We start from the raw sequence: 16,548 nt of genomic DNA, 5'->3' as shown, positions 1-16,548 counted from the left end.
GGTGGAAATACAAAGCTGCGAGTTTCTAGGCTGATAAGATTAGGAACTACACTTCCATTCTGGCGTAATAGTCAAGGAAGTTTGCCGAAGCAGGCGGAGTATTATCAGAAATGAGTTCCCAGCTAGTTTAGCATTTGCACATGTGCTGCGTGGTATTACTGCTCCTGCTTCAGCCTCATTACGGCAGCAAACTTCCTTGACTATTACGCCGGAATGGGAGTGTAGTTCCTAATCTTATCAGCCTAGAAAATTGAAGCTTTGCATTTCCACCGGTCTTAGTACACGATATAACTACAGAAGAGTCAAGTTTTAAATAGGACAAATATCGAAACTCGTTGGTCATTTTTGAACGTGATGCTACTGGTCTAATAGGATTCAATGATCTATGCTAAGCTATGCTAAAAGTGATATCGCCAGAACAGGAGAACGGCTGAATGGATTTCAAAACTGTAAAACTCAACTTATTAACTCGGGGGGAGTTGGAGAATGAGCCTATTTCCAAAAAAAAGTGGAGTGTTCCTTTAAAACACACAGTTATATTGTGACAGACAAGAAAATCAAAATCAAAAAGATCATAGATATTATTAAAAGTAAACCTTACATCCAGTAATAAAATAAAATAAAATTTTGACTGGTTACGGTTTGAGTTACAGTTCAAAATAAAATACGTCTGAAATGATCAAGGATATTTCAGGCATTGTAATCAACATTGTAATCCACAACCAGTAATAAAATAACTAAATAAATTCTCTCTCTTGAGTAACAGTATGTTTCATAGTACTTCAATCACTTTCATCTCAGAAGATCAAGGAAAATTTGATTCCTTGTGATATGGACGCTTTAAAACCCATCTACGCTACAGACAGAGACAATTACGTTCACTACAGAAGAAAGCGTCCAATCAGAAAAGTGCGTCTGAGTATTGCAATCATTAGCGGTACGCGGCCTCAGTGTAGCCGTGAGTGACATATGAAGGTGTTTGTCTGTAGCACATGATGGATTACAGCATCTTCTCGGCATGATACGGCGGCCGGCGGAGTTATTGACATGTAAAATTACCTACGTGTCTGTATATGTATCCAGCTCAAGTTTGATCTACAGTGTGTGAAACGGTTCATCTGACCAAACATGCATGAGCTCCAACACAAACGATGATGGATGGCGCTTGCACCGTCACAGACGCGGCATCAGCGCAGAGGTACTGAACGTAAAAGCACATCCAGGCCGGATTGGTTCAGATTGCATATCTGTTTTCAACACATAAATACAGCCGCTTTCTTTTTTCACATTTATGAGCATAGCTGGAAATCTGTTTGCCCCAGGCGTCTAGCCATAACTTTCAGAAGCACACGGAGTCCTCGCTCTCAGCCCATCACCGATTCATCAGAATGCGATGCAAGCCCATCACCTTTTATTACACCCAATATTTCAGGCTGCGTTTGAAACTGAGACAAAAATATTGCGTGTTTGTCAGAACTGTCAAAATAAACACAAAAGAATCTGTAGCAAAGTTCTCCAGACGACCCTTGTTGCAAGCAACTCCCGTCATAAAATACCAGGAGAACTTTCAATTCAATCTATTTTTGGCCAACTCAGTTGCTGGAGCGCTTCAGTGATTATTGGAACATTTTCAAGAGGTGATTTGATTTTTTTCCCCCCTCTCGATCTGTTTTCCTCTTCTCCAGACATCATTTCTCACTCCCCTGCTCTCTCTCGCTCGGCAAAATCAAATATCAGCATTCCTCTGAGTTACAAGAATCAGTAGGCATTGCTCTGGTGTCTGCTCTAATAGCTGTACGTCGGCTTTTTCTCTCTTCAAAGCCTCCGAATGGAAGTGAAGCTCTGGATAAAGTGGAATGGTTGATATGACAGGGCAGATACTTCGGCATTACATCATCACAGAATACGACGCGAGCGCGACTGGCGGGAAATGAGAGCGCCGATGTGGGTGGAACTCCTCGTTATCAAAGTTGCTCCGAATTGAATAATGTATTCTTCAAAATAAGCTCTGTGATTCTGCAGACGCGGGACAAAACGGGCTACGGGAGTGAAAAATAAACGTTTATGTACTGAGGAATCATTTTGGATTTCTTGCCGCTTCCATTTTCTCACAAAATGTGTCAGGCTATCAGATAAAGTAATGTGTACTCAGTTATTTATAATAAATATTTGAGTTAAGAATGAATTGCAAATACAGAAACTGTTTCAAAATATTTTTCTGGTATTGAATTGTCACCACAGTCTAAAATAAATGATGACAAAACCATATTTTGCATCACACATATACAGGTATCAAATGCAGAAGAAACTCTTTTGTTTTTCTGGTGTTGCTAGATTACTGTGTAATCTAAAAATAACAGTTTTATTATAATTTGTGTGACATTATAGAGTCAAGTTACATTAGTTACATTATAGACACATTAGAGAACATAAACAAAGAAAATTAAGTAAAATATAACACAGCTAACTGAAAAAATATATATACTTATACAGTGCCCTCCATTAATATTGGCACCCTAGGTAAATATAATAATCTGATCTCATTACGAAAACGTACCTGTGGGAACTTTTTCGCAAGACATGAAATACGTACCGCCATGTTTGTTTTGTGACATATTCAATGTGAAATGTCCACTAAGTGGCACTAAAAGAGTGTTAGTTTTCTTTTCCCGGAACAGATGAACGTACATATGGTACGTTTTATGTGGCGTTGTTTTTGTACGTGTCACTGAAGTTCTGACTTGAAATGTATGTTAAGTGGTGCTGTAACTCTAATGCTCCGTGACGTACCATCTGCACTACACCTACACCTACTCGATAGTATGAACAAAAGCAAATGTGACGTAAGAATTCAATCCATTTTAGCTTGTTTTTCAATCTCTCATCTTTCAGCTCTTTCATCGTGAGTCATGTTTTTCACGGGATTCGTACCCAAGGATTCCGTATCCTAAGTCCAATTACGTGTCGGCTGAGCTACCAAGCAACCTTGTTGCAGACATATGGAGTTGTAATCATAACTGTGCATGAAAATTATTACAAGTGCTCACTGTTTTACCGCCTCTAGTGATCATTTCTGTTGGAAACTGCAGTGATATGTTCTTACTGGTACGTATTTCATTGAAGTAAAACAATTGAAAGTGAGTGGGGAATCTCAATAAAAAATAAATGTTTTTCTTCTTTGGCCACAATTATTGGCACACCCAATTATTGCAACGTCCTTTTCCCCAAGATAACAACTCTGCGTTGTCTCTTATAATGCCTGATGAGTTTGGAGAACACCTGACTGGAAATCAAAGACCATTCCTTCATCTCTCCAGATCCTTCAGATTCCCAGCTCCATGTTGATGCTTTTTCTCTTCAGTTCACCCCACTCATTTTCTATAGTTCAGGTCAGGGAACTGAGACGGCCATAGCAGAAGATTAATTTTGTGTTCAGTGACACATTTTGTGTTGATTTTGAAGTTTGTTTTGGATCATTGTCCTGATGGAAGATCCAACCACGGCCCATTGTAAGAGGCAGTCAGGTTTGTTGGCATTTAATACAATCCATGATGCCATGTATCTAAGCAAGATATCCAGCACCTCCAGCAGAAAAATAGGCCTACAACATTAAAGATCCAGTGGTATATTTAACCATAGGCATGGGGTTCTTTTTATCCCCATTTGCACCAAACCCATCTCTTTTTTTAGTTTCATCTAACCATAGAAACCAGTCCCGTTTGAAGTTCCAGTCGTGTCTGACAACAGAATATGCTGGAGTTTGTTTTTGGATGAGCGAGGAGGATTTTTCTTGAAACCCTCCCAAACATCATGTGGTGATGAAGGGGCTGTTTGATATTTTTTTAAGGCTTTCGGACCTCAAGACTCAACTAATCTCTGCAATTCTCCAACTGTGATCCTTGGAGAGTCTTTGGCTTCTAAAACTCTCCTCCTCACCGTGTGTTAGGAACGATATAGACACATGTCCTCTTCCAGGCAGATTTGTAACATCTGTTTACTTCTTAATTATTGCCCTGAATTTTTAACGCTTGAGCTATTTTCTTACAGCCACTTTCTGTTTTGTGAAGTTCAACAATCTTGTTCTGCACATCAGAACTATTCTTGTGATAAATGATTGAGGGAATATTGCCTTTGTCTTCCTCATATTTATAATCATGTGGAACAGGAAGTTTTGGCTGGACAATTTCATGCTCCTAGTCACCCTGGTCTGATAAAAAAATGTAAATATGAATGGGAATATACTTGAGAGATATTTCACTCGTAAGAATTTCTAGGGGTGCCAATACAAACATACTTTTCATTGTTTTACTGGAATGAAAGGTTAGAATTTTTTGAATGAAAGATCAAAGAGATAAACAATGCAGATTAATTTTCACAGCTGCCTTTTCTCATTTTTACCAAGGGTTCTAATATTAGTGGAGGGCACTGTATTAACCACAGTTCAAGACTTGGGATGGGTACGATTTTTTAAATATTTTGAAAAAGTCTCTCATCCAAACAGTAATTTCACAGCCATGACTCATAAAAACAGTAATATTGCAGATTTGCATATAAATGTTATTAGAATTTAAAGTATCAGAAATCATTCTTATCCACCATAAGAGTGGGCGCATCTATTTGTGAATTTGATGGGTCTGGCTTCCGGTCTCATCTGCGTCCAACAATTTTTAGCTGTACAAAACAGCTCGTTTTGCTGCTTGATATTACAAATTAGTGCGTCTTACTAAATTATTTTCATGTATTATCTTAATTATGAGCACAATGGTATTAGTGCAAACAGTTTTACTGTTTACTGCACATTGTTATTCTTCTTGTTATTTCCCTATAGTGGCTAATAAACCAAAAGTCTCACCCGAAGGCTAACTTCCACGTTGAAGCGTTTAGCAGCCAATTTCCTGCTAAAGTAACATTTCTCATTTATAATTATTGAAAACAGTTATTTATTTGATGAATAAAAAAAGTTAAAAAGAGGAGTATTTATTTGAAATAGAAAAGTACTCATTTGTAGAGATGCACCAAAATGAAATAAAAATTCTGGATGCCGGAAAAATGGAAACGGGAACTGCTTTTTAATAATTATTTATTATTTTATTAAATAATATAACATCATTTTGCCAGACTTTTTAATTTAACTCAATAATTTTAGAATTATATTATATAATACTGAAAAATGTTAGAAAATACAAGCCAATAAAATAACCACACTTTTATTGAAAGCAACAAAATAAAATTGGACAGAAAATATATTAAAATTAAATATCAATGTATTATTTTTATTCAGTTCTATGCAGTTTCTTTTTACTAATTATCCAGATAATGTACACTACCAGTCAAACATTTAAAGAAGTTAAGTAAATATAATATAAGTATTTTTTTAAAGAAGTCTCTTCTGCTCACCAAGCCTGCATTTATTTGATCCAAAGTACAGCAAAAACAGTAACATTTTTGAAATATTTTAAAATAACTGTTTTCTATTTGAATATATTTTAAAATGTAACTTATTCCTGTGATTTCAAAGCTGAATCATTCTCATATTCTAATTTTCTGCTCAAAAACATTTACTTTTATTAATATTATTATGTCGAAAACAGCTGACTAGAATTTTTTTCAGGTTTCTTTGATGAATCGAAAGTTCAGAAGAACAGCATTTATCTGAAATAGAAATCTTTTGTAACATCTTAAATGTCTTTATCATCACTTTTGATCAATTTAAAGCATCCTTGCAAAATAAAAGTATTAATTTCTATAATTTCTTTCCAAAAAAACTGCAAGCTTTTGAATAGTACAGTGTATAATGTTACAAAAGCTTTTTATTTCAGATAAATGCTCATCTATTCATCAAAGAATCCTGAAATAAAATTAACTCAACTGTTTTAAATTTTTGATAAATAATATTAAATGTTTATTGAGCAGCAAATCAGCTTAGTAGAATGATTTCTGAGGGATCATGTGACACTGAAGACTGGAGTAATGATGCTGAAAATTTAGCTTTGACCACAGGAATAAATAGCATTTTAAAATATATTCAAATAGAAAGCAGTTATTTTAAATAGTAAAAAACATTTCAGTATTTTACTGTTTTTGCTGTACTTTGGATCAAATAAATGCAGGCTTGGTGAGCAGAAGAGACTTCTTAAAAAAAAACATTAAAAATCTTACTGTTCATAAACTTTTGACTGGTAGTGTATAGTCCTACACAGCTATTTTTTTTTTTCAGAGCATGTGAGCAGAAACACAATTGCAAAATTGTTATTATCTTTTTTATCCTAACAAGAATTTCTTGTTTTATAGATACATTATCATACTTCTTGTTTGTTTTTGCTAATGTGCAGTTTTAGGTGGTGAGTGAAAAAGCAACACCGTAATTTTAATGCAATAAACAATAAAAAGCATGAAATTGGTGTTATAAAACCTAGTAATCATCTCTGATTAACAACTGCAAATGTATCAACTTAAAACTAACAGCTTGCAAAACTGCGAGACATAACCAGTGTGCAGCTTTTCCCTCTTTCTAAAAAACGCTATCGCCTCGTCCTGTCATGTTCGACAACACCCAGCCCTTCTCTCCCTTTCTCCGTGGCGCCCTAGAGGTGAGCCCCACTCCAAAGCCAGAGGAAAAAGCTTCACTATTCATCTCCAACTTCAGGCCCAAATAGGCCGTAATGACTGGGCTCTGATAGACACCGGAGAGAGAGGAGTCCATAGAGCCATTCATGGAGGCTAATCAGCATGCCGAGAGCAAAGCCTGGCTCTGCAGTGACTGAATGCAGACTGTGAGCGCCCCTCCTTTAATCTCTCACTCATTCATTCGGCCCTGCCGTGGCTTTATGACAAACCCCGACACGGCCCTCTCCGCTGTTTCCGCGCCACCTCACCCTCCTCCTTTCCTCCGCTGCCCTTCTTTCTCCCGAGTCAGAGTAAACAATCATTACAGTGGGCTAATTCAGAGGAAAACACAATTAAACACAGCGAATGTGAGACTACCGTATTAATACAGCCGTTATGACATTATTAATGCAAGCCGACACTTTGCTAATGGTCACGGGGCCAAACGGCTCCGATAAAGCTTCAGATTCGCTCGCATTGTTCTAAAAGGCCTCTAAGTGCCGCAGCTTAGACGTGTTAAGCGGCGCAACTCGTGATAGATGATACGCCCTCCCTGTCTGTTTAAATAGCCCCGCTGACAGCGAAATGTCTGATTCATCTCGGAGCTCTTCGAGCGCTCTCCCCAGGATCTCCTGTATACTCCAGTGCATGCGTTTTAGGGATGAAAGAGCTGCCAACCATGCATCTCGGAGATGGAGACTTGCTGGCTGTGCTGATCTGAAATTCAAAAGCTATCCTTTACAGGCTGTCAGAAAAGTGATGGAGTGAAAAGGGAGTCTATCATCAGGGGACCGATGCTGGACTCCACCAGCGCCGCACGACGCTATCAGCCTTCATTCTCATGCCAAGATCGTTCAGTTCAATTCTATAACCCGAAGCTTTATGCTGCGCTTATTGCCTCGCAATGCGAGTCAATTGGCCTCATTTGACTGTAGGATGTTTTCATTAAGAAACAGCACCGGTGACAAAGGCATATATGAATAGTGTCGTGTTCGGAGGTGCGATAAGACACGAGTTGTGAGAAGACAATTAGGACATTGCAGAATAGTTAGGTATTAAACACAGCATAGGCTGGGTTGAAGATTAGCCAAGGAAACCAGTCAATTTTAAGACAAAAAAACAGAAAGGTCAAACAATAAGGGACCTCATTACTTTTTAACTAGTAAAAAGCAAACTATACGTTTATATAGTAGCATAGCCAAAAATACACTGTATAGGTCAAAATTATTGATTTTTATGCCAAAAATCATTTGGATATTAAGTAAAGATCATGTTCCATGAATAAATTTTGTAAATTTTCTACTGTAAATATATCAAAATGTTTTGATTAGCAGTATGCTTTGCTAAGAACTTAATTTGAACAATTTTAAAGGTGATTTTCTCAATATTTAGATTTTTTTGATTTTTTTTCAGAAATTGTCCTATCCTAACAAACCATACATCAATGAAAAGCTTATTTATTTTATTATTACTTTAAAAAATGACCCTTATGACTGGTTTTGTGGTCTTGGGTCACATATAAGTTTATTATTTTAATAAATCAGTTTCTAGAATTCATGTTGTGACTGGAGATAAATTGAGAGGAAATAAGCTACAACAAATATGCAATTTATTTATAAAATAAACTTCTTTTTTTTCATTTTATACAATTATTTTATGCTATAAAATTAAAAATATAAATGTATTTTTTTATAAAAATATATTAATATTTTTAAACATTTATAGTTTGTTTTGGTTTGGTTTTTATTATTTTATTTATTTTTATTTTTTTGGATTAATATTATTTTATATAAACAGTACATGGCAAGGACATTTCTGGGAAATCAAAGACACAAACAAAAAAGGTCAGATATGAGACAACACAAAGTCTAGAATGGTTTGAGAGACCTCATGACTTTTAAGTGTAAAAAAATGTATATAATATATCAACATAATTTATAATAATAAATATAAAATATAATTCAAGTTAATTATACATTTGTCCAAACTTCAGGTTGTATGTATATGAAAGAGATGAAGACAAGCTACAACAAACATCAATTTTATTTATTTTTATTTAATTTATAAAATAAATATTAAATGATGTATTTTATTTTAAAAAGTAACTATTTTGTAAAATTAAATATAAAAAACATGAATATTGTAAATTGAAAACAATGAAAACAAGCTTCTTCAAATGTAAAATGTAAAAACAACTGAAAACTAAGCTACAAATGTCAATTTTTTTATTTAATTTATAAAATAACTGTTAATGTATTTTATTTCATAAAGTAACTATTTTATAAAATGAAATAAAAAATAAATGTATTTATGCAGGTAAAAAATATATGCAGTGATAAAACAAGTTATCAAATATAATTTCGATGTATTTAGAGACAAAAAATGTATAGAATGGTTTGAGAGACCTCATCACTTTTTACTGAAAAAAGTTCATATAATATATCGATATAATATATTGTTGTAATTTGAAAGTGATGAAGACAAGCTACAACAAAAGTCCATTTTTTTTTTTTTTAATTATAAAATAACCATTAAATTAATGTATTTTATTTTATAAAATAACTATTTTGTAAAAATTAAATAAAACAATCTATGCAGGTTGTAAATTGAAAGCAATGAACAAACTGTCACGATCAGACAGGAACACACGAACAACGATGTAGAAAAAATAAAGTATTTAATAAATCCAACAGGAGACAGGCAGACACAGAGTGGTAACATTAAAGACCGACAGAGAATGAGGAGAAACACACACCTTAAATACACAAGACTGATTACAAACACAGGTGCAGACAATGAGGGATGAACCAAAATACACAGAGCTGCGGGGGGAATAGATGGGAGAAACCAACATGGAAGTCCGGGGGTGTGACACAAACAAACAAGCTTCTTTAAATGTAAAATTTATTTAATTTATAGTTTAAAAAATAACTATAAAAACGAATGTATTTTTGTATGGAATAACTATTTTCTTAAATTAAATTAAAAACATATTTAAAAAAAATGTAAATATAAAATAATTTTTACATTTTAATTTAATGTTTATTTTATTCAAACTATTTATGAAATTACTGTATTTTCTACAATTACATAAAAAATAAATGTATTTATAAAAAATATTTACATTTTTATTTTATTCAAATTATTCATACAGCTGTATAAATTGTATACTTTGAATGCAATGTCAGGGACTGACAAATCCTGAATGCAAATTTAAAATGTTGAATGTAAGTCTCTGTTTCCACAACCTTCTCCTTAGAGACTGTGGCAAGCCCATAAAAACACTGAGTACAGCTTTTATATTGAGTAGACAGAATTATTGCAACCTAAAATTGAAGACTTTATATCCTGTATCATATATTTTAGGTCAAATTTTTTTATGACAAGTCCTACCATTCAGCCAGTTACTATATTATAATATGAGCTGCCAATAACCTGCTTAAGAGCTAAGGCTACTTTATCTGGGCAGTATATATCCCTTCCTGTCACCCTATACACCTATTATCCTTGTCTAGATTGGTGCAGTAGTCAGAGGGAGGGCTGGCGGGGGACGGGGGTCTCCTTTAGAGTCAGTAATGACAGTCAGACTGAGATTGGACCTGATGCCAGGTCAGTCTGGCTGGCCTCTGAGCTCAGCAGGCAGCCAAAATCGTTGCTTCCCAAGTCCAATCATACCACAAAGCCCCTGCAAAGCGTGACTGCGAGACGTCTGCTTGTACGGACTCCTGGGGAGTGCTTTAAAATAATTTATTTAGAATACTTTAAACTTTCACAGAACACTTTGTTAAGACACACAAGCCTTCCACTTCCAAGCCGTGCTTTGTTAATCACTCTGTGGTTTTAGTCTGGCATCCGTCCTCTTTCAAGTGATTTTCATCAATTAGCAACTGCTGGGGAGTTCAGGTGGCCACAGTAATGATAATCTTTGTAGCCAAATGTTCGTTTGAAATGCTTAGCGGTTGCATTGTATGGGGTGTTTGAGCAATTCTTTCTGTTCGCTCTTATTGTCATTATGACCTGAACTCATTGGTCAGAAGAGATTTAGTTTGAACTGAACAGCCAATCACAACACAATGTAAATTTAAGATGTTGAATGTAAGTCTCTGTGTCTAAATCTGCCTCCATCTCCTTAGAGACTGTGGCAAACCCAAGAAAGACCACTTGAAGTCAAATTCAAGACAAAAACCAGAAAGGTCAGATATGAGATGACACAAAGTCTAGAGTTGTTAGAAAGACCTCATGAATTTAAACTAGTAAAAAATACAATATGTGGTAACACTTTACAATAAGGTGTCATTTGTTAACATTAGTTCATGCACTAACTAGCATGAATGAACAATGAACAATACATTTATTGCACTATTTATTCATCTTTGTTAATGTTAGTTAAAAAAAAAAAAGTAGTTCATTGTTTGTTCATGATAGATCATTAACTATATTAACAAACACAACTTGTGATTTTAATAATGCATTAGTAAATGCTGAAATTAACATTAACTAAGATTAATAAATGCTGTATAAGTATTGTTCATTCTTAATTTATGTTAACTAATTTAGTTAACTAATGAAACTTATTGTAAAGTGTTACCTTAAAAGTGCAAGTTGTGTTTGTTAAAATTAGTTAATGCACTGTGATCTAACATTAACAAACAATGAACGCCTGTACTTTCATTAACTAACATTAACAAAGATTAATAAATAGTGTAATAAATGTATGGTTCATTGTTTGTTCATGAATTAATACTAGTGCTGTCAATCGATTAAAAAAATTAGTTAATCACACATTTTTTTCTAAAATTAATCATGATGAATCGCACATAACATTAGTTTTTAAATATACTTTTTAGTGCAATAATTTTCAGATTTCAGATTTCAGATTTTCAGATTCAGATTCAGGATGACATTTAATGACAATTTAAGATGTTGGATGTAAGTCTTTGTTTCTAAATCTGCCTCCATTTCCATAGAGACTGTGGCAAACCCAAGCCCATGAAAAAGAAAGACCACTTGAAGTCAAATTTAAGACAAAAACCAGAAAGATCAGATGTAACCTCATGACTTTTTTAACTAGTTAGAAGATAGATTATCTTCTCTCTTCTGTTCATGCCTATTGTCCTCATGACCTGATCTCACTGGTCAGAAAACATTTTGTTTGAACTAAACAACCAATTGCATCAAAACAATATTGATATAACAATGATAAATGAAGCAAGAAATACTTACTTTTAAGACTATCTAGATTTCTTTTTTTATTATTTGTTTGTGATATAAACTATATCAAGACTATATAGCATAACAAATGAGACCAAAAATGGAGCCTCAATACAAGTCTATTAAAAAATATTTGTATAAGCCTTTATAGCTTTAAATAATCAAAACACTTCTACTTATATAATATCACATATTTCTGAGTAAACCCAAATATTAAAACGGTAAAAAAGGAAGGTTTCATTTAATCCTTAAGGTAAAAAGTCTGTTTATGACATTATTGTTAACCTGCGTGAAATTACCCTATTAGCAACACTGTAAAAAAAGTGATGTCAGCTGAAAAGGAAAGTTGTTTTAGTGGTGAAGCAGGTTATTTTGTTTCAATGAATTCATGCACTGCTGATTCATTCACAATAATGCTATAAATGTGTATTTGGATTTCACGCTGGCTTAGTAATTTCACTTGTTCATTATAACAATCAGTCCTGATGAAGTGCTATTTTTAAAGCCACTGGACAATCCCTTCTAAATTGAGCATGAACGAAACTGGCCTAAAGAAGAAAATCAATGGAGAAATGTTGGAAAGTGTGAGCTGAGGTTGTTGCATTATAATATCAAACACCCAGCGCTGCACCAAGTCTCCGTATGAAGGAAATGAAAAGCGTTTGGGCAGATGCCTCCTGCGGTTCTCTCTATCACTATGCTGGAGGTCACTGCTCTATTCCTTGGCACTTTGCAAGAAGCAAACCCATGCATTCTCCAATTATTTTCTTAAAAGCCCAGTTACTGTGGCAACCGGGCCAACATGTTTTGTTTGCCATGGCGGCAGGCCAACTCAAACCTTTAAGCTGTTCAAAGCAAGCTCACACATATGGGTGACTGCTCTCGCGGTCTCAACCTTGCACCCGTACTGATACCGCACACGCAACTTAATGATAGCGTCGATTTACTTAAAACTTCATCAGCTAGTTAAAAATAAAGACATCTGCAAAGGCCATTGATCAGAATCAGAATCCAATTCCAGCTCGCCTTTATGCTGTATTTTAAGATTTGCAGTGAAAAATAATAGTCTGTTCTCTGAGCTAAGTAAAAAATAGACACTGGTCATGAACATGTCTGAACTTTTTCACATTGTGTCTTATGCTGAGACACTTATGCAACATGGATCAATTTTATGAGGCAGGATTTTCTTCCTTTTGCTTTCCAGAGCATATGGAAGATAAAAGATGTCAGACTGAGCTCTAGGCTGTCACATCAGCACCTACAGGACTTGAAGCATTTGCTTACTTTCTATCTATCTATCTATCTATCTGCATCACAGTGTACATCACAAAGTACTCTCTGTACTATCTACAAAATCATTTATGATCCCAAATGATTGTGAATCAAACCGTAAAACAGTCGTTTTGATATCAGTATACATCTCAGTCCACAGACTACGTTAAATGTTGTTGTTTTTTCCAGTAAACGACATTGATACAAATACAGCATCTCCTTAAGTAAATAAATGGAGTAGTAATTCAAACAGATGATCCTTGGTTTGGCCTTAAGCTAGATCTAAGCGCTACATATTGACAAGTACACGAAAGGTCATGCACAAGATGTTTTTCTTATCAATTCTGATGCCAGATGAATGCAGAGTATCACTGATGCACATACACTGGCAGAGCATATGCATACACCATATGTATATAATGAAATACATCATGTTATATGAAAAACAGGTGCTCCTGTGGTTTTATCATCTCAATAAAGCTGTTTGCATTGACTGTAATTGAAGAAATCCTAACATGGAAGCAATATGTTACCTTACCTAACAAAAAAAATATTCAGACACCAGATATAAATTTTGATATTTTTTTACTAGTGGGTGCAGGACACTATAGTTCATTTATGTAAGTGCAAAATAAAGTAAACTGTGACATTATAAAATACAGTGGACTACCAGTAAAATTGATAACAATTTGATTTGACACTTTGACCTGACCATGTTTTGTGATATACCTTTCTATCAAAGTTATCTGATATCATCAAGATGAATTTGTTCTGACACAGTTTAACTCTTGAGTTCTTGTCATATTTTATTAACATTTTCTAAACTATAGTGAATAAACTAAATAACTGTGTGTGTGTGTGTGTGTGTGTGTGTGTGTGTGTGTGTGTGTGTGTGTGTGTGTGTGTGTGTACCTGGTATTCATCACGTTGTGGGGACCAAATGTCCCCACAAGGATAGGAATACCAGTAGATTTTGACCTTGTGGGGACATTTCTCAGGTCCCCATGAGGAAACAGGCTTATAAATCATGCACAATGAGTTTTTTTGATGAAGTAAAAGTGTGCCCAATCTCCTGTGAGGGCTAGGTTTAGGTGTAGGGTAGGTGTAGGGTGATAGAAAGTACGGTTTGTTCAGTATAAAAACCATTACGCCTATGGAATGTCCCCATAAAACATGTAAACCCAACATGTGTGTGTGTGTGTGTGTGTGTGTGTGTGTGTGTGTGTGTGTGTGTGTGTTTGTGTGTTTGTGTGTTTGTGTGTTTGTGTGTGTGTGTGTGTGTGTGTGTGTGTAAAGCAATTTACATACACAGGACCATATCTATCTGTCTATCCATATATCTATATAAAATTACAAGATATAACTTTACTGCTAAATATTCTAAAACATAAAAATAACATTTTCGAATGACTTTTTCACAATTTGAAGTGAAAATCTATATTTAACAAAGGCTGTATAGCCTACTTTTGCGATAAAACATTGTGGAAATATTTTTTTTGTAAACGTATAAACCTCCTTATAATTTGTCATGAAAGAGGCATTTCCATAATTCCCTACACAAACCATCACATTTATTTTGATTCTATTTAAACAAGTTCTGATCTTTGTTATCAGTTATTTACATTTAAGTATTTTAAGTTGCATTTTATGTTATTTAGTTAAAGTAAATTTTAGTGTCATTGGTGTTGTCTTTATGTAGCCGTAGAGGCCAATTTTGATCAACACAGTGCATCATGTGGCTTTTCATTGCACCACCTGTACAATTATCATCACGTTTTACAGAAACAGAGATTTTAATACCTCAAATACGTTGGTATAGTAATATTATATGGTTTAATGTTATATAAGCAGTTTAAAGTAATCAAAATGTTGTAATATAATCACTATATTTGTACGGTAAAGTTCTGCCAACCCTAACTTGTTTTTATTATAAGTATTTATCTTTAAATGATCATTTATGTTTTTCCCGCAGAATTAATTGAGTTCTGACACAGACTGTTGGTATACGGCTTACCTTCGCCGAATAAATGCGCTTGAATCAAGAAGAGCAGAAAAAAGCCCACCGCCGCTCCCGCAAGCGCCCACGCCACACGGAGATGCTGCATCTTTCTGATGATCGGATGCGTTTACAACAGCACATCCATCCCGGCTCAACACTGAATAAACATTCCCTTATTCTCAAGAAGCACCGGCTGTTCGGAAAGGACACTTTCCATGCGGACAAGCCTCTGCTGACAGTGCGCGACAGGTTACTTTATTCGGAGGGATTAAAGTTCAATGCAAGAGAGTTTCAACGCGGTATCTGACACTTTGTGTCCCATTAACCGCTGCATAGTCTTCTCGCTCACCGGTCGTCCCAAAATATTTAGCAGGCAACGCGCCGCATGTCTTCACACATCCACACGCGAGTCTCGAGCTGCATAAACAACTGTCGCCCCCGGAATTCCGTTAAAGTCCAGGAAAAGACCTCACATATGTCCAGCCTCACGCGAGGGGTCTCTAGTCTACTGCGTCGTTCCGTTGACTTCCAGGAGAAAGTGTGCGGACGCGCGGTGCAGCCAGTCTGAGCGTCTGCTATTTAACTGAGGCTGCGGGTCTGCACGCGAGTTTCGTCTTGGTTGAAAATCGACGTCATCATTGTTAAATCTGTCAATCTGGGCGATTCCACTTCTCAAGAGTGAGAGAGAGCGCGGGAATACCTGGTTACAGTAGGCCAACAAAAATGTTTTATTTTTTTAATTCTAAATTGCGTAGGTCATTTTTTTTATTTTTTGGGCTATATTATTTTCTTTTCATCTGACAGTTTCAGGAATACCTAAGTTAAAGCGTCTTCCATTTTGTGAAATGCACATTTAATATGCTGGTTTTAGATCAAAGGGGAGTTAGCATTAATATTAATACACTGGAAAATGTCTTTTTTTTTCTTTGAATTACTGTAAATGTTGCCAGAACTTTGCCGTACAAAATTCAGGGATGATGTTACAACCTTTTTGGCGACTGCATGTTTTATTTTTTAATTTAATAAGTGAGTGAAACTGATAATCTTTTGCTTATTGGAAGGCTGCAAATTCAGTCATACAAAAATAATCACACCAAGGTAACATATGAGCAAAATAATAACTATTAAAAGGGTCATGTAAAATTCAATAAAACTATTTAATGTTTCTTGAGGTTTACTTAAAATGTTAATAAAGTTTTTGCACACAAAAAACAAATATGTGGGAAAATGATTATTTTTTAACCCCCATTCTGATCCTCTGTCTAAAACCAGATATATATACGTAGATACCCCATTGGACCACTCCAAGCACGTAGATGTATCCGCTTTCTTGGAACGATCAACTTTACATCATTCGCCATATAGTAGGTTCGCAGACCAATGGCTGTGCAGGACTGTGGCATTTCGAATATTCAGTGATTACTATGGTGAATGACATACAGTCAAGCCCGAAATTATTC

The 16,548-nt window shown here is 35.1% G+C and overlaps 1 protein-coding gene across 1 annotated transcript in view; it reads right to left on the bottom strand.

The window, feature by feature from the left end:
- The window catches only part of tafa5b (TAFA chemokine like family member 5b), a 41,416-nt gene extending 25,704 nt beyond the window's left edge, over nt 1-15,712 (bottom strand). The window contains exon 1 of the mRNA XM_073832144.1: nt 15,104-15,712. Coding sequence (XP_073688245.1) covers nt 15,104-15,194 — 91 coding nt within the window. The 5' untranslated portion in view covers nt 15,195-15,712. The remainder of the gene's footprint in view (nt 1-15,103) is intronic.
- Between the last annotated feature and the right edge of the window lie 836 nt (nt 15,713-16,548).

This window comes from Garra rufa, chromosome 25 (assembly GCF_049309525.1).
Source record: "Garra rufa chromosome 25, GarRuf1.0, whole genome shotgun sequence".
In the NCBI taxonomy this organism is placed as follows: domain Eukaryota; kingdom Metazoa; phylum Chordata; class Actinopteri; order Cypriniformes; family Cyprinidae; genus Garra; species Garra rufa.
The sequence above is the reverse complement of the archived record's forward strand: the minus strand, read 5'-3'. Positions and strand labels throughout refer to the sequence as shown.